At 43.6% G+C, this 19,596-nt stretch overlaps 1 protein-coding gene across 3 annotated transcripts in view; it reads left to right on the top strand.

The window, feature by feature from the left end:
* Dstyk (dual serine/threonine and tyrosine protein kinase) overlaps window positions 1-19,596 on the top strand; it is a 47,686-nt gene that overhangs the window by 10,596 nt on the left and 17,494 nt on the right. For 2 of the 3 annotated variants that reach the window (XM_057769965.1, XM_057769963.1), the window contains exons 2-3: window positions 5,272-5,675; window positions 18,447-19,110. In XM_057769965.1, the coding sequence (XP_057625948.1) occupies window positions 5,272-5,675; window positions 18,447-19,110 (1,068 nt within the window). The remainder of the gene's footprint in view (window positions 1-5,271; window positions 5,676-18,446; window positions 19,111-19,596) is intronic. The other variant, XM_057769964.1, reaches the window with a different exon arrangement.

Genomic DNA, 19,596 nt, shown 5'->3' with positions numbered 1-19,596 from the left:
GCTACAGAATGAGACCCTGCCTCAAACAAACAAACAAAAAGCCAAGGGAAGGAATTAAGACCTGAGTGAACACTGACGTCCTTGTCATTCAGTCTTGAGGTGTGGTACCATTCTTTTTCCATCCAAGGTCAAAACCCAATCTCCTGTAGCAAAACCAAGTTAATGAGCAAAGCACAGTGATGGATTAAAGTTTTATGTGCCCAGAACTTCGTAAACGATGGCCCCAAATCCAGGGGAAATGACTGTAGTGCTTAGGTTTGGTGAAGAAGGACAGCTGTGTAGAATGGCACTAGCCAGGGTATGGCCTCTGCTATTGTAGACAGTGGGGAGGCCCAGCACGGCCTGTCTGTTCGTTTCTTGGGCTTCCTCTGTAGCCTTCTTTCCTCTCAGTATGCAGCAAGACACTGCTGAAATCCAGAGAAAAGAAATGACGTTAAGTGTGGTGGCAGTCAGTAATCTCAGCACTCACTCAAGGCCAGCCTGGGCTACACTGAGAGCCTGTCTCAAAAGGAAAAGAGAAAAGGTATGAATTTTCTAACTTTTATGGCTGGCTTGGCATGGAAGAGTTTCCAATTTCCATGTCCACCTTCAGGAAGAAAATATTGAATTCTATGAATTACTTTGAAGAAGGGTAGAAAACTGGCAGGCAGAAGAATCAGGAGAGAGACTTTATTTCAGAGACCTTCTGGACTTTTACTGGAAGTATTCAGCCTGCTGAAGTGCCATGTTTTTGGCAGTCTATTTTATGGATCCCAATGTTACCATAGTATTAAAAGGTAAAGACCAAAGTTGCACTTATTCTAGATAGTACCATGAGCTGATGTTCTCTAATCCTTGGCTCACCATGAGTATATATTACCAATTGGGGTGGAAAACAAGCAAGAATGGAAGTGTATTTATAGAAGCCAATTAGCCATTTCTGCAAATGTAATCCAGCCTATCAATGTATCCTAACAGGGCACTAGTGACATAATATGTTACTTCTCTCTTTATGAGTCTTAACTTCAAATCCAAAAAGTGCTATACCCTGACTAATGGGAAGAACATTCAGAACTTTGTAGAAAGGCACCTATAGCTTCTTAGAGAAGGGATTCCAGAAATATGTGGAATAAATGGTGGCTTTGAGTGTGCACCAGTCAAAAGTAATTCTGTTTGTTTGTTTATTTATTTTAAAGATTTACTCTTTTTGGCTAGATATAGTGGTTCAGGTCTTTAATCATAACACACTTGGAGGCAGAGACAGGTGAATCTTTGTGAGTTCAAGGCTTGCTTGGTCTACACAGTGAGAGTTCTAGGACAGCCAGAGCCACACAGTGAGTCCTTGTCTCAGAACCCCATCCCTGCTAAAGGGTTTACTGTCACTCATGTGCCTGCTGTGTGTGCCAAGAGTGTCAGGGCGCTGCAGAGGCCTGGAGCGAGCACTGGATCCCCTGGAGCTAGAGCTGCAGGAGATTGTGAGCTGTCTGACATGAGGGTTAGGAATTGGACTTAGGAGGAGGAGTAAGTGTTCTTTACCTCTGAGCCATCCTCTCACCAGCGGTTTGTTTTTAACAGCTTCTCATTACAGCCCAGGTTGGCTCAGACCCTGACCTTACTGCCTCTGCTTTCCTGGTGCTGGGCTCATGGTGTGAGCTGCCATGTCTGGCAGGTCTTTCTGTTTTATCCCTAGGCTTTATTCCTCATGGGCTAGAGGAACAGTCATAGCAATTGTACAGTTTGCTTTAAATTGAAGTCCTGTAATTACAAAATTTTGTATATTTAGCCCTGGGTTGGGAAATGGCATGGTGGGCATTCCTGAGACCAGGGTGCAGCTCTGCACTGCTGTTTTAGCTCCTTAGTTAAGAGGGGAAACCACCTGGGCCACATTTGATTTTTTTTTTTAAAGCCTATTTTCTAATTTATAAAGGAGAACAGAAGTTATCTGGTAGAATCAAGTACATTGAGATGAGGCAAACAGAGGTCAGTATCCAGAAAGGGATCAAAAATACTATCTAGACTAAGTAAATACAGTGGCTTACTCCTTTGTTGCACTTCTTCCTTCTAACTTGAAACCTTTGTTAGAAGGAAGTTCAATCAGGATAACTCTGTGTTTAAGAACAACCACCATGAAGAAAGACGGAGAGATAAAGCCTTGGTTTGCGTTCAGGACAATTTGATTTGAGTTTTCCTGCAGTTAGAGTTGGCAGGGTTAATGTGCACTAGCTGAGAAGCCCCACTGTTACCTTCTGGCGGCCCATATGCAGATGCTGCTGTATTAATTATCAAAGAAAACCCGATTAACTCAGAAGTCCTTTAAGTGTCTGTGAGGCAGCTGCTGCAGCTCAGGAGCAGGTTTCCTTTCTCCCCCAGTGTCAGACACAGCTTTTAATCTTTTCTTCAGAGCTTGCTAAGACTGCATTGTAGTCCTTAGAGCCCGTGAGAGTCTAGTCACCTTTGATCTGTACTTAATAGTAGTTCAAGAGGAGCTTGCACAATTAAATACATGTACAATTTAAAAATAAAACAGCCTGCCATGGTGACACACACACCTTTAGGAATCAAAGGCAGGTGGATCTCTGAGTTTGAGGTCAGCCTTATCTACTTAGTACCCAGGCTAGCCAGGTCTACATAGACCCTCTCTCAGAATAGCATTGCCAACAATCCGATCAGTTAAAATGAGAATTTAGAACCGGAGAGAGAGTGTTGAAGATGGTCTAACTCTGTCAGTTCATGGATGAGCAGTGTAAGGATCAGAAAGGGCCAGTAGACTGCTAGGATCAGAAAATCACCTCAGGCTGTTCCATTGCCAGCTGAGTTCCTTGTCACAAAGGCGCCCAGAGAAGTAAGATCATCTCTTCTGCTTTTGGCTTCATTTCATCCGTGCACTTATTCAAATTGTATGGACATGTTGGCGATCACTGAAAAAGCCTCATGGGAGAAGCAGAAGACGAGAGCAGTGATATGCTGGAAAACAGGAGAGCAGCTCTCTTGATAAAGGCGTCCCAGCTCGGCTGGTTGCACACGAAATCCTGGCAGAGTACCAGGAAATGGGAAGGAGAACGGGGCTCAACCTCAGCCCCCTTGCCACGGCACCAGTTTTGTCTGTTTTGACTAGAGAGGCTTGTTTCTGCAGACTGTTTTTGTAGGAGAGATGGAGCATGGGAAGGTGATGATTTGGGTCAGATGAATAATGGGGTGTGTCTCTGTGGTTTTGGCTGATGCAGCATGCTTTATTGGCTTTCCTATTGCTGATACTTTCAGAGGTGTTGTCCTGAAAGAGGCTCAGTGGATTTTCTTTATTACACACTCTGCTAGAGGGAGCAGCAGTGGCAGAACTTACTTAGGACTGTTGGTTTGTTTTGCTTGTAAAACTGCTTTTATGATGGTAAAGTCAAGGTTGTCAGTGTGAACAGAGTCCTTAGGTGAGAATCTGGGCAGGGCTAGAAAAGAGGAAAATGGGGACGAGGACATGAGAGTGACGGCAGGGCAGCTGACATCTTCCCTTCAAACTCTGCAGCTCTGTTTTCTTCACAGCTGCTCACTGTGTAAAGATGGAACATTTTAGGAATGATGGCTCTCTTGAAACTGTTCATTACGACTTTACAGATAGAGTCACTTCTGTAGATGGCTTTTCACAACCAATGAGCTCCCACACAGAGCAAATACATCATTTCAGTGCTGTCAGTCATTGTGTTGGGTGCTGAGGATGCAGAGAAATAGGAAGGATCTTCATGCTTTGATTCTTAGAAATAGTTATTAATAGAAGAACCTCTGCTCTGTATGGAATATATTATGGTATATAGTGGACAAAGGGACCCAGAACTCAGGAGTTGCTTATTGTTCTTTGCAATAGACCATTGTTTGTTCCTTCCCAGTTTAGAGTGTAGGCCAGGATTAGACTAGTGAGTATCCTGGCTGTGTTCACTTGTGTGCTTCTTAGACAGCTTGCACAGAAACAGGCTCTCAGGAAATGCTCTGTAGGCTTTTGGAGGAACTGTCTCTTCCCCAGGAGAGCAGGTTTCCTATTCTAGTGTTGCTGATGTATATGCCAAGGCCAGGGTGCTGCACTAGTAGCTATACATGAAACAGAGAACCATAATAAATGTAGAGAGGGACTTAGTGAGGACAGACCTCTTGAACCTTTCTAGTGAAGGTTAAGGTATGTTCTGGTGAGGCAGGTATGTTCTGAAGAACTACCTTTTCAGTGAGTCAGGCCTCTCGCCTCATGAACAAAACAACCCCACAAGTGGTTTGATGTAATATATTGTTAGGTGACTAAGGCAAGTAGTATCTCCTTACACTTCAATTATGACGTGTGTGTTTGGCTCAAAGATTGGCTTTGCTGAATCTTAGATGCTGGGAGACCCCACTGCCGAAGCAGTTTGAGAGTGACTGAGTGAGTTCTTTCTTGAGCATTTCCAGGAACCGGTTTCATATTCTTTCCCAAACAGGTTTTTAAGCTTTTTGGTCTGTATAACAGTACTGAAATCTGTTTGAGGAAGTGAGCCCTCTAGGTTAGTGGTGGTATCCTCAAAGGAGATTATTTTTGAGATCACATCTCTTAGATTTGCCTAGATTTTATCCTGCTGAGCAGTTTTGTCCCTTTGTCTTACTCATGGTCTTGTCAGCCATCAACAGAAAAGAGTATGGGTTGATGTGGGAATATAGATCTCAGTTAAGCATCCAGTATCTTAAGAAAACTTGGCAGCTGGGGTGCTGTGCTCAGCTGTCAGGGTGATGAATTAGAAAACGCCTTAGAGCTCATGTCATCTTGCAGAGGTTTTTACTGCCCCCTCCATATATGTATTCATCAGCATTTAGGAATAAAATAAGTTTAAATGAGGAGCATAAGCTAAAACTGCATAGGGTAGGGATTTAAAAGGAGTGTGCATTCAAGTATTTTGCCTTCTGTCAGAGGAAGGTTTAATTCTGGTACATTTAGATATAGTCTCTACTTGGATTTAGACCCTAGTTATTGTCATTTAATGATCTTGTGTTTGTGATGGAATCCTTGTAAGCTGTCCCTCCACTGCATGAAAGAGGACTGTCAGGTCACTGTCCCCTTTTGTTTCCTGAGATGAGTTGGTCAGGTGACATTATTGGTTGGTCAGTTATGACATTTGAAGAACATTTTCTGACTAGTACATTTTCCCGGTACCTCCTTTAACCAAAAGTTTCCTGGAAATTTCCCTCTGGGACTGTGCCTTTCTAGTTGAGTCTTAGTGTGAGTCTTTCTATTGCCCTTATTCTTTACCACTTATTTTTCCTCCACTCTCCCCATTCCCCAACCAGGTCAGCTGAGCTGCATTTCCTTCCCACCTAAGGAAGAGAAATATCTCCAGCAGATTGTGGATTGCCTTCCCTGCATATTGATCCTCGGCCAGGACTGTAATGCCAAGTGCCAGCTGTTGAACCTGCTGCTGGGGGTGCAGGTGCTTCCCACCATCAAGCTGGACAGCGACGAGAGCTGTAGGCTTCGGCGCCTCCGCTTCACCTATGGGACTCAGACTCGGGTCAGCCTGGCACTCCCCGGCCAGTATGAACTAGTACACACGCTGGCTGCACACCAGAACAACTGGGAGACCATCCCTGAGGAGGACTTGGAGGTTCAAGAAGACAGCAAGGATGCTGCTCATGTTTTAGCTGAGCTGGAGGTGACAATGCATCATGCTCTCCTACAGGTACCAGCCTTACATGTATGTCTGCACCAGCTTCTTTTCTGACTTTTTAGAAAAGTAGTCTAGTGCTGTGTATTCTGGGCTCTGAAAGGAACGCAGTGAGAGAAACGTAATCCTCGAAGCTAACTGTGCAGGCAATAGCAGTTTCACGCCAGCCGCTGCTCATCATTCTGCAGGCCCTGGGGAACATTTGTCTCCATTAGAGAGGAAGGGATATGTGATATGTGATTGTTGCATCTTGACAAGATCATACAGAGTGGTTATCAAAGTTAGAAGGCCCTTTTTGTTTCTAGAACGGTTTCTAGTCATTTCTCTCTAAAGAGACAGTGATACGATGAATAATTAATATTTTTAGTAAAACTGAGACCATGTGAGAAATTTTATTGTTTTCTCCTCACCGCTAGCTGTTAATTTACTGAGTGGGGCAGTTCATTTCCCGACGTTAGAAGGAACACAGACAGGTCTGATTCAATACAAGGGAACAAAAGATCCCTCCCGTCATTTGAAGATCTTGGCTCCTTTTTATGTAAACTCCCAAGGAAAGCACAGGGCTGTGGCATCTCCTAAGCTATTATGTTGCCTCTTCATCATTCCTGCTTACACACAAGAAGACTCCTCTCTTTCTGGCCTTCATTTGCTACTGGATAGCTAGGAGTCGGCCAAGGCTAGATGGAAAGGGGGGTTGGTGAAGGGTGTGATGGTTGGGGTCAGAGCAGGGTTCATCATCTAGCACAGTGTTTGGGCTAGTTTGACCAGCGTGAGAGAGTGTTTCTGTCTCTGTTAGTGCCTCTCCATCTACCCCTCTTCTAGGATACTTGGTGTCTCTGCCAGTGACTGTGGCCTATAAAAGAGACAGTCTTCTCACTTCCTTCTACATGTTTCTTTTATCTTTATGTGCCGGAGTGGAATATGTAACAATCCCCATTTTCTCTCAGTTCAATCGTAGTTGTGGGCTTCCTCTGTTTTCAGGTGCTGTACTGCTGAGCTACATACCAACCCTATTTGATTTACATCTCTAGGATTTTATTTGTTTTTATTTATTTATTTATTTAAATGTGTGTGTGTGTGTGTGTGTGTGTGTGTGTATGCATGCATGTTTTTGGTGTATGTGTAGAAGCCAGAGCAGTATGCCAGATGCTTATCAATCATGCTACACACACACTCACTCACACACACACATACACACTCACACACACACCAAGATTATAATTGAGAAGGGTATTGGAATTACAATACCAGAGCAGCCTTTTCTTGGCATGGTTAAAATGAAGCTTCTCACTCTTCCTGAGAAGTTCTCTAATTTCTCCTGCTCTTTTCTGTGGCTGATGAGATTTCCCTTAAGCAGTTTCTTCAGATTTGCTTTCTTCTCCAATGCTCTGATGTGGAGCTGGGAGCAGATTTCAGGGATTCTAAGCTTAGCTTCCTGTGATGCCAGGGGCTTTGTGGCCTCTGTGGGTTTGGCTCCCACTCTCTCACCACACGCTTTCATCTGTTGAGTCGTCAGGATGCTGAACTCACTGTGGGAGCAGGGCACAGCTACCTGGAGAGTGCTCATGCCCGTGAAAAAGATATTTTCTTCAGCTCCAGTTATATTTAGGATCAATGAGTTCATGGTTCTATTTGATATGGAGAAGGGGGTGGCAAAGAAAGGAAACATTTAGCTAAAGGAAACCAAAATTGAATTAGGGGAAATGGATGTCCCTTTGAGCTGTCAAACTATCAAGGCAGAATTTCCCTCTGCCCTCTTATACAATGGTCATTTTTCTAATATGTTAAAGTTCTCATAATCTCACCATTTTGAGCATATTCTAAAATAGACCAGCTTATATCAACTCTCACTGCACAGTATCTCCAACTTGTTAGTCTGGGTCCCTTGAGATCCCCAGGTTATGCTTTAATAAGGGGAACACTGTTGTGCCTTTAGTATTTGAGACCTTATTTAGTGTTCAGATGTGGCTTTTTTCCCCAGTTGGCAGCACATTTCATAACCTCTCATACAAGTATTTTATATTCCCTCCCCACCCCACTCACTTTCTGTCATCTGCATCTACCCACCTCCTTTTCAAATCTCCTCTTACAGGGATAATGGAACAGTTGTCTGCCTCACACTTGTACAGTCTGGTGGTAGGTGTGTGTGTGTGTGTGTGTGTTTCTTTTGTCAAGATTCAGTTTGCTCAACCTGAGAGGATTCCCTCACCCTGCAGTGCTTCCTTTACTGTGGCGGTTACATAATTTCAGTTGCTCTGAGGTTGTTGTTCTTCCTCTTTTCCTCCTCCCCTCCTCCCTGCCCTTCACCCCTCCTCATTGTCCTTTTCCCCTCTTCCATTATCATCATCATCAACAACAACATAAATGTTACTTATTTTGCTGCTTAATTCTTTTGCCATAGCCTACCACTTGCTGGGATTCTAAATATGAGCCACCACAGCTAGCTGTGTTGTTCCACCCTTATCAGTAGCTTGTTTATCCCAACAGGTACTTGCTGGCCCTTTGGGAAATGTACCTGTCACCTTCTACACAACTTGCATGGTGGCATGGTTGTTGTCTCATAATGATGTCTGCTGAGATATTTCAGGGAACAGAGGAAGACAAACATTTCTAGACAAGGTCTTACTTACTTTGCAAATATTTGAACTAACCAGTTACAGTGATACATTTTTCTCTTTATAACCCTCAACAAGTAGCTAGCAGTGGGAATAACCTGTTTTTAATACATATACTGATTTTTAATTATATCCTAGCAGTTAATGCTTTCAAAATCTAGTTACCACAAAACATCCTAAGAGAACAAAAAATTTATTACAAAATTTGACCCTGAAATTTCCCAAGATTATTGCTATGAGACTAGCTTCTTATACATTCTGGCTAGTTATTGGCATTTATTCTGGTGCCTAATAAAACAAGCAATTGTATGTTACCTTTTTTAGTTAGGGTTTTTATTGCTGCAGTGAAACACCATGACCAAAAAGCAAGTTGGGGAAGAAAGGGTTTATTTGGCTTACACTTCCACATCACTGTAGAAAATCAGGACAGGAATTTAAGCAGGGCAAGAACCTGGAGGCAGGAGCTGATGCAGAGGCCATGGAGAGATGCTGCCCACTGGCTTGCTTCCCATGGCTTGCTCAGCCTGCTTTCTTATAGAATCCAGGACTACCTGCCCAAGGATGGCACCACCCACAATGGACTAGGCCTTCCTCATTGACCACTTATTAAGAAAATGCCTTACAGCTGGATCATATAGAGGCATCTTCTCAATTGAAATTTCCCTCCTTTCAGATGACTCTAGTGTGTGTGTCAAGTTGACATGAGACCAGCCAGCGCATTCCCTTAGATGCTGCATTGTCTGTGGAATGTAGTATTTAGATGGAAAGATCGGAGTTGATAGGTAAGAAGTATAAACAAAGGCAAGATGCTGTTGGCAGGAAGGAGGGCATGGAATTAGGTCCAGATGGTTTTCCAAAAGAAAATAAATAAGGGCATGTTAAAATATCCAAAGAAGAGATATTCTAAGTATTCAAAGTAAAATATTTTAGAGATATTTTTAGAGAGCTAATTGAAGTAAAGAACAGATTATTTTATGGGGCAAGAAAGGGGAACTGAAATGATGTATCAGGTAGGATGTAGGAAGTTCAGACAAACACTAAATCATAAATACCTTGGAGACAGTAAGCATGTGTTCTCTGCCTAGCAGTCTTACCCTTATCCTAGTATGCTGTACATACATAGTGAAATGCAGCCATCCTGCTTACACTGTTTGCCAAAGAAAATCAGGAACACCTATTCTAGGTTAATAGACACATTAAGTAGATGTGTGGTTAAAAGTGAATGTTTTCTTTGGTGCTGGGGTTTGAACTCAAGGCCTGCGTATAACAAAGATGTGACTCTATCACTGAACCAAACCTCTAGCCAGGATTTTTTTTTTTTTAAATTCTTATCCAGGAGCTAGGGATGCATCCCAGTTAGATCTTCTGGCAAGTTTTATGTCTACTTGATATGTTAGAGTCATCAGAGAGGAGGGAGCCTCAGTTGAGAAAATGCCTCTAAAAGATTGGGCTGCAGACAAACCTGTGGGACATTTTCTTAGTGATTGATGGGGTGGGGCATACTCAGCCCATTGTAGGTGGTGCCAACCCTGCCTGGTGGTCCTGGATTATATAAGAAAGCAAGCTGAGCAAATCAGGGAAAGCAAGCCAGTAAGCAGCGCCCCTCCATGGCCTCTGCATCAGCTGCTGCCTCCAGGTTACTGCCCTGTTTTGACTTCTTGTCCTGACTTTCTTCAGTGATGAACAGTGATGTGGAAGCATAAACCAAATAAATCCTTTCCTCTCCAACTCGCCTTTGGTCATGGTGTCTCACCACAGCAACAGTGACCCTGACTAAGACAGCAGAGCACAAAGCCCTGAGTTAGACTTGACTGTTAAGCTTTTTGAAAATAATTTCTTTGTGATTTCTTTTGTGATACCTCAGCCATTCTTAGAGGATGCTGTCTTGTTTTACATGGAGGCTTTACTTTGCAGCTGGCATACTTCTTAAGCATAGGGTGAGAGAGAATTCTTCAGACCTCTGCTTAGCATGCCATGCCTTTTTTCAGAACTTCCCTGATGTCGGATCAGGCAGTTCCTGATACATAGTAGATCTTCAGGAACTGATTAAACATGGCCTTTGTGGCTAGGTAGATGAGGAACTGTGTAGCCATTTGGGTTTGTCACTTAGCTCTGTGACTGTGTAAAATGGTCTAGTCATCCCTGTCTTTTGGAATTGATGTGAAGCAAAAATGAGACAAAATGTATAAAGAACCTAGCAATGTTAGCACATAATAAGTTAGCTCCTCCTTCCACTTAGAGAATAAATCAGTGTTTTTAAGAAGCGTTCCTGGGCTGGAGGTTCTTGAGGAGAACCTGAATTCAGTTCCCAGCTCTGTGGGGCTACTTATAACTTCCTGTAACTCTAGCTCCAGGGGATCTGACACCCTTTTCTGGCCTCTGCAGGCCCTGCCCTTTCACATGTACACACACACACATGCACACACAATTTAAATGTTTTACTTTTGAAAAGAGAATAAAGTCCCTATTTTTGTAGTCATTGTCTCTTCTCTGATAACCAGCCAAATGCAGACTTTTCCTTCTTTTCCAAACTGAAGCCCCTGTGCTAATGAACCTTGAGTTACCCAGCCTTACTAGGAGTAAGCTCTTCACAATCCATCGTACTTGCTTTTAGAGTAAAATGAAAGAAGGTTGTTTCAGAAGGTGCAGTACAGAAGTCTGTGAAAATTTAACTCAGATCTTTCTTTTCCATCTATTTTCTCTTTGCCTGTGAGTCTCATCAGTCGCTGAATAAAGCTTCAGCTTCCTATCGAGATGGCCTCTCTATTCCTGTGCTTCTGGGATAGAGCCCTGGGATGGCCTCATATTAACCTCAGTTTCTTAGGAACCATGTAATGGCCTAGAAACCTATTTACTTAAACTTCTCCTTAGAGAGTATTGGTGTCAACCAGAGTCAATATATTTTCTACGACATGGCAAGAGTAGGGCAGTTTTTCTTTAATATGTAATTAATATTTAAAAGTGAGGAGCAGGTGAGATAGCTCAGTGGGTCAAAGTGCTGGCTGAGCATGCCTGAAGAGTGGCATTTGCTCTCCAGAACCCATGGTAGATGGAGAGAGGACTGATTCCTTCAAGTTGTCCTTTGACCTCCACATATGTGGTCTGTCACACTGCCACCTGTATTCTTCCATACACATATTATATACACCTTAATAATAAATAAAGCTATGCTTAAATAAAGTGGAAATGAATTCAGAGTCAACCCTGTAAAATAATAAGAAAACTTCAGATGCCAATGAGAGGGTTGTGGAGGAAAACTGGAGGTAGACATGGGTAGGGCTCTCTTGTGACAGAAAGACCTTGAAGATCTGTCCTGCAGAGGACAGCAGTGAGGGTGGACCTCTCCAGCCCTTTCCAAACCTCACACATCAAACCTTTCCAAAATAAATTATTTGCCTCAAAAAAAAAAAAAAGTTGGGTAGGGCGGAGGCTGCGCTGTGTAAGTGCTCTGCACGGGCAGGACCGTGGCTCTGTTAGTGAGCTACTCTCCGTGTGGGCTCAGGAACCCAGAGCTGTGGATGAGGAGGAAGCCAAGACACTGCTAGTTCCAAGCTTCAGCCTGAACACACAGCTGTTTGAGTCTCAGAGCAGTCCTGGTTGGGAAACAACACGAGTGAAAGGGCCTTGGGGAGGAGAGGGTTAGTTCAGCCTGCAAGTCTCAGGTCCCTCCCCACCACGGAGGGAGTCAGGGCAGGACCTCAAGGCAGGGCTCAGAGGCCATGGAGGGTGCTCCTCAGGACTTTCTCTGACACGCCACCTGGTCAGGAGTGGCACCACCACAATAGGCTGGGCTCCCCCAGATCCATCACTAATTGTGAAAATGCCCAAGGCTTGTCTATTTTCAGATAACTCTAGCTTGTGTTGGGTGGACAACGGAAGTCATCCTTTCTGTAACTGAGCTTTAGCAGCTGAGTTAGTGTCCCTACCAACATGAGCACATAACCGTAGGAAGCACTCAGCCTTCTTTGGTGACCGAGTGATCAACGGTTAGCTTTACCACTTCATATGGAAACAAAGCCAAAGAGCTGTTACTCTGCTGTTCTGAGAGCAGCAAGCACTTTCTTTTACATTCTTTCTTTTCAAAAAATTTCCTTTTTTCTCTTTTAAAATTCTTCTCTTAATACCTCCTGACCTCAGCCTTCCATCTCTCCACTCCTCCCAGTCCCCATCTCCCCTTCTTTTACATTTTCTTAATCTTGCTAGAAGAATTGATGGTTTACAGAAACCTCTTATGTGGTCTGTGAATTTGTGCAGAATGTATCCCACAAAAGAGCTCTTCCATTGTAATTCGAATGGGAATCAAGGGATTCTATCCTGACTCCTGAGTTTTCTCTTGACTAAGGAGCAATATGCTTACCTATTGCTTCAAGCAGCAGGGTCAGATGAATGTGTGGGATGCGACCTGAAAGGTGCAAGAGTTTGTATGACGATCACATGTGCTTCTGAGCAAGTAACAGAAGCACTGTTTCTTTATTGGTTAATCCACAGTTACTGTGTGCTGTCTGACTGTTCTGATTATATTCTTATTGTATGCTGGGGCTGTTCTGGGTGGTAGGAAGATATATAGCCTTCATGACATAGACAGTTGAGGTCAGATGTCTATCTCAGGTGGCTACAATGGACTTGGGACAGCTTTGGTTCATCCACTCAGTATTAATTATTATTTCCTATTCTCTGCCTCCAGAAGACAGTATTAGCTTCACAAATCCCACTGTGGTCTAGGTGATATTGACTGCTGCGTGAGTGGCAGTCTGCACTGACTCATGGGAGAGCTGCGGGACCAGCTGCACGGTGAACTGACAGGGTAGGAGGAGAGAGCACTGTGTTTGCTTTCTGTCCATTTTTATTTAGTGCAACATGGATTTACAAATAGCCAGGCATAGCAGTCCTTCCGGCACTGACGAGGTTGAAACAGGAAGATTAAATAGTTTGTGAGTTTAAGGCCTACATAGGTATATGTGGAGATCCTGTCTCAGAACAGCAACAACAGAAAAAAACCTTCAAACACAACACTACCAAACAGCAACACAGAGGTTTAGGTGTACAGCTTTTCTCAAAAGTTCTGGTACATCATTACAAAGCCTTTAGTTTGGCAGGTGTGGTGACACATGCCTATCATCCCAGCACTTCAGATGTGAGGCAGGGGTACTGACATAAGTTTGAGGCCAACAGAGTATAGCAGGTTCAGGCCAGCCAGGGCTGAAAGTCCTGCAGTTAAGCTCAGGAGATGGACTGTCAGAATGCGCTTCCTTAAGGTGGCTCATATATAAGTCAAGGCAGCAGAAGGTGTTGTTTTGAACAGCAAGTGTTAAACAAGTTTTCCAACCAGATCCCATTCCCTGCAATTTGAGACACAGACACTGTCTTTAAAAAAAGAAGGCCTTTAATCAGAAATTTTCTTTTAATGAATTTGTACTTATGAGTAAATGTTCTTTTTGTGTTCTCTCTCTCTCTCTCTCTCTCTCTCTCTCTCTCTCTCTCTCTCTCTCTCTCTCTCTCTCTCTTTCTCTGCTTTTCAAGACAGAGTTTCTCTGTATAGCTCTGGCTACCCTGGAACTAGCTGTGTAGACCAGGCTGGCCTCAAATGCACAGAGATCCACCTGCCTCTGCTTCCTGAGTGCTGGGATTAAAGGCATGCACCACCACTGCCCGCTCTTTCTGTTCTCTTAAAGAGGGTGTCAGTCTTATGTATGGACTTGGCAATTTTCGCTGATGGTTTTCTTAGGCACAAAGGTGTCCTTGAGGAAAACCTGAAAATGTTTAAGATTTAACCAAATTAATGCTGCCTGTTGGAATGTTGACTGGTCTTGTTGACTTGACCCTGTGCGGGTAACTAAAGCTTCAGTGAGTGCATGAGTATACTGGCCATGTCTTCCAGAAGATGGTGGTTCTACCCCCTTTTCTACAATGTTCCTTAAGCTTTGATACACGTGGAGCTTTAATAGATATGCTATGTCGGGCCCAGTCATATATCTCAGCATTTTGACCAGCTATGAGTTGCTTAGTTAATTACTGGCCACTACAGGGAGAAGCTTGTTTGGTTAAGGCTGAGGTCAGCAGTTTGACCACATGGTTAGTTAGCAAGGCAGCAGTAGGCATTTCCCTCCTATGGCCTGTGACCTCCCAGGCTTGGGCTTTTGGTCAGGTTTACAGTACCAGCTATAAATTCCCTCAAATGAAAAATTTCCAGATAATACTTAGACTTTGAATATTTTGCTTTCTTCCTATAATAAAATCGGTTCTATCTTTCTACAATGTCTGGGGGCTGGAGTATAGCCCAGTTGGTAGAGTGCCTACTCACCACATAGGAAGCCCTGGGTCTAGTCTTCAGCACTGCGTAAGGAAAGCATGGTGATGCATGTCTGTGATGTAGCATTCGGGTAGAGGCAGCAGGACCAGGAATTCCAGGTTCTTCTTGACAACACAGCAAGTTTGAGGCCAAACTGGGATACATGAAATCCTATCTCAGAGTGGGAATATATACTTAGAGGAGCTGTGATTAAAACAAAACAAAAACTACATATAATTTATGTAGTGTATGAGCCAGAGAGATGGACCAGTAGGTAAAAGAAAGCCCAAATTCAATCTGGAGTCTACCACAAGCCTGAGTGCCGCCAGCATTTGCATCCCAGCGCTCCTACAGCGAGATGGAGAACTGAGTGGACCAGTTACCTGGAGTGTGCAGCACAGCAGCCGAAACTAGAGTTTGCCTCACAATAACAAGGAAGGAACCAACTCCTGAAGAGTCCTCTGACCCCGTCATACAAATACCAGGCTCCCTCTTCTCATTCTCTCTCCCTCTGGTCCTTAGGACTCTCTTCAGTCTTTTTCTCACTGTTACTTGTGACTTTGCTGTGGTATTTATGCAGTTGTGTATTCCAATCTAAACCTTGAAGTCTTATGAACCAGCTTTTTGAAGATGCTTCCCTGAAGAAACTGCTCGCATCCCAGCATGTGTAAGTCAGGGCAGTAAGAGGGCTGTTCTGGACAGCAGGATGAGAGCCAGGCATGGTTTCCACCTAGAATACACTCCCTGCATTTGTGGGAGAGATGAAACAGCAGACTCCTCTTGATCTGGGTTTGGGTAAGGAGTGGATGGACTTACGTAGTTTGCTCAAATTGCAAATGAGATGCTAAAAGGCTCAGATTTCTCGGAGCTCAAGTGACTAAAGTATTATGTGACTTACCTGGAAATAAAGTTTAGGGTTTTGTTTGTTTTATTTTTTTCTGCTGGGGGCAGGAAGTGGGGTGGAATTTGTTTCAAGACAGGGTTTCTTTGTATAACCCTGACTGTTTTGGAACTCACTGTATAGACCAGGCTGGCCTCCAACTCTTGACTGCCTCTGCCTTTTGAATGCTGGGTTTAAAGGTGTGTACCATCACTGCCTGGCAAGTTTAGTTTTATGCTGGCAAGAAAGTGAGAAACTTTGTGCTTTTTTTTGTTAAGGTTTGTTTATTTTATATACAGTATTCTGCCTGTATGTATGCCTGCACACCAGAAGAGGGTACCAGATCTCACTTGTAGATGGTTGTGAGTCACCATATGGTTACTGGGAATTGAACTCAGGACCTCTGGAAGAGCAGCCAATGCTCTTAACCTCTGAGTCATCTCTCTAGCCTGAACTTTGTGCTTTGTTAAAAAAGGAAAAATGAAAAAACAAAAACATACTACAAACATGTATCAGTGCTGATAGAAGACAGGTACTAGATAGATAAATAGACTAGCTTTCTCTGACTTTTCGTGTCTAGAGAAGGCTATTAGAGAGGGGGATATCTCAGGATTTCATTTTAAAATACATTTTGTCAAATATAGATACCTTCACAGCAGGAAAGATGGCTTAGTGTGTGTACCTTTGGGCCTGACAGTGTGCACGCATGCGCGCGCACACACACATACACAGAATAAAATGTAAAAAGAAGAAAATTGCTTCCAGCCCAGAATAATAGTACAAGCCTGTAAAACAGGCACCTGGGAGATAGAAGGAGGATCAGGAGTTCAAGGCTAGTATTGGCTACATAGGAAGTAGCAAGTCTGAAGGCACATGACTACATAAGAGAGACCCTGTCAAAAAACAAAACCAAAACAAAACAGAAACAACAAACTTAAGTTTCAAATAAATATTCAGTCTGGCAGTTGTCAAGGACTTAAACCTGAACAGATACAGAATGAATTCTTTTAGAGCTTTGTAAGATATATTCTGTAAGTTAACTCTGCAGGAAGGCTTGGTTTGAGTTGTAGATCTCTGAAGGCAACAGGAACTGTGTACTTATGAACACAGTTGATGACTGGCCAGAGTCCCCATTTACACCTTTGTGACAGTTTCAGAGAGATGAGGAACACCGGTACACTGGATAGAAATATATGCTCAGGAGAAAGAGAACACAAAAGCAGAAACTACAGAATAGGAAAAAGACCCATGAGGATTTATTTCAAAACCAAGGGGCTTTCTGGAAAGTTCTGTACAAATTTGGGAGTATCAGTTGCGATGAAGGTCTGTTATGTGTGACAGGCTGTCACACACACAGATGTGTAGGCAAGCAGGTTAATTCCTCCTCACACGGGCAGCTAGGGTCAGGCTTCCCTTTTGTTACTGCTTCTGTTTTTTGAGACAGGGTCTCTCTACATAGCCCTGGCTGTGAACTCACTCTGTAGACTAGACTGACTGCCTGCTGAGTGCTGGGATTAAAGGTGTGTGCCACCACTCTCTCTCTTTTGGCGTCTACCTGCGAGTTTGCCTAAGGCAGCTACATGCAGCTGCTACTCTGTCATGTCCGTATGCAGAAGGAAGATGGGCAAGGTCAAAAGGCATGCTTCCTGCTAGAACCCATCGGTTCTGTTTTTCATTTTCTCTTGCCTTACCCCAATTTCCCCAAAATATAAAAGCTAAATATTGGATTGGCGAGCCTTATTATCTGCCATACCAAGTGATCATAATTGTGTGTGTGTGCATGTGGCATGCAAGCTCACACACATGAGAACCAAAGCAGGACTTTCACTATTGCTCTTCACCGTATTGCCTTGAGACAGGATCTCTCGCTGAACTCGAAGTTTCCTGAGTCAGGGGGCTTCTGTGGCCATTCCTGGATCTCTATGCAGCTGCTAGGAATGGACTCAGATCCCATGCTTGTGCCCTCTTCCCAGTGAGCACATGCCTATTCCTCATGGTATCACCACAGCGTAACCTGACTGAGTCTTTGGGATATCTGCAGAGTCCTGGAAAATGACAGAAATGTTTGGTGACTTTGGCTATCAGTTTGCAGAATGATTTCTTGGTTAAACAACTGATTGTATGGTGGATTTACTGTGCTAGATATTGGCATTCTAATAGTGAGTAAGTAAATACGGCCTCTTCCTTCAAAGGATTTATAGGCTAACAGGGAACAGCATCTTCTCTTCCCTTTTCTTCCTTTCCTTCCCCCTTCTATTTCTTCCTCTCCTCTTCTTCCCTGTCTTCTCTTCATTTTTTTCTCACTTCTCTTTTTTTTTTTTTAATTTTTTTCTTCCCTTTCCCTCTTTCCTTCTCTTCCTTCTGAGATAGGGTTTCCCCAGGTTCTGGTACAGGTTGGCCTGGAGCTCACTGTGTGTCCCAGGTGGCATATGCCACTACACGTGTCTAAACAATATGGGTTTCAGATAAGTCATCTATGAATGTTTTGAATGCAGATAAGGAGAGACAGAGTGCCAGGGACCCTTTAACTTACAGGGAAGACTGTAAGATATGACGACATGCTTTACAACCGACATTTAAAGGCTGCTGGCGCTAGCCCGGCTGGCAGGTGGGGATGGAGATGTGAGTGGAAGGCAAGAGGGAGAATACAGGATTACCCCCTGTCTGAGAGTTGCCCTAGGAACTCATTTGTCTTACACTATTGCCCCCTTTCCATGGGGAATCAATAAGACTTTATAAGCATCAAAGGAGGCAGGTCCTGTTCTTTCCATCTGAAATGGCTGAGGGGCTGCCATCCTTTCTACTTATATTTTCTCTGTCTAGATGAATGCTTGTTTTTGCAGGCCACAGAAGGGGGGTATTAGGAACCAAGGAAGTAGGTGGACAAGTGACTGGGCTAAAATGAAGTCCAGTTCTCCGTTATTCGTCCAGATTTTGGTTTTAGTGTAGATGAGACTCAAGGGAGGCAAGGATTGGTTCCCACCCTGAAGTACTGATCTGACCCCTTCTCCTTCTAGGAAGTGGATATTGTGGTGGCCCCGTGCCACAGCCACCGGCCTGCGGTAGATGTTCTGGGTGACGTGGCGAATGATTTCTTGCCTGTGATAACCTACGCACTTCACAAAGATGAACTCTCTGAGAGGGACGAGCAAGAGCTTCAGGAAATCAGAAAGTATTTCTCCTTTCCTGTGTTCTTTTTCAAAGCACCCAAGCTGGAGATTATGGACTCCCCCAGCGGGCGAGCAGAGAGTGAATGGTCACCACTGTATCGACAGCTGTTGGACCTGGGCTATCTGAGCGGCAGTCACAGGAACTGTGGAGTCCCTGACGAGGACAGCAAAGCTCAGAGCATGTTGGTGGAGCAAAGTGAGAAGCTGAGACAATTGAGTACATTTTCTCACCAGCTGCTACAGGCCCGCTTAGTGGATGCAGCCAAGGCCCTGAACGTGGTGCACTGCCGCTGTCTTGACATCTTTATTAACCAGGCTTTTGACATGCAACGGGACCTACAAATCACTCCTAAACGTCTAGAGTATACTAGAAAAAAGGAGAATGAATTGTATGAATCATTGATGAATATTGCCAACCGAAAGCAGGAGGAAATGAAGGACATGATTGTTGAGACACTTAACACCATGAAAGAGGAACTTCTGGATGATGCTGCCAACATGGAGTTTAAAGGTAGGTTCTAGAGCTTAGAGGGGTGTTGGGACTGCAGAGGCCTCTGATTCTTTTTTTTTTTTTTTTTTTTTAATAACTTCATCTTTTAATGGCAGTAATACAATTACTGGGTTACAGGATTAGGAGACCACATGAGGGAAGGCAGGTGAGGTTTCTGAAAGACAGATACTGAGTACAAAAGGGGGTGGGGGAGCCATGCCACAATCATTGTAAAAATACAGTATGTTATATACATATTTGCACCATCGACTTTCAACTCGGAAATGCTATTTACACTTTTGTTACACTCCTGTTTAGAGAACAAGTTTTCTCTAAAAGTGTGGCCTGCTGGCGAGTGGGATTCAGGCGGTTTCCTTGTCCCATTGAGGGTCTTCGTCTGACTGTTCCAAGAGGAGGAGTAGCTCCTCCCACCACAGATTTCAGATTTAAAAATTCATTTAATTTCTTTAACAAAAGAAAAACTTTCTTTTTCAAATGTAGACCAGG

Source organism: Chionomys nivalis, chromosome 5, assembly GCF_950005125.1.
Source record: "Chionomys nivalis chromosome 5, mChiNiv1.1, whole genome shotgun sequence".
In the NCBI taxonomy this organism is placed as follows: Eukaryota; Metazoa; Chordata; class Mammalia; order Rodentia; family Cricetidae; genus Chionomys; species Chionomys nivalis.
Note: the sequence above shows the minus strand (reverse complement) of the source record. Positions and strands in the feature narration are given on the sequence as shown.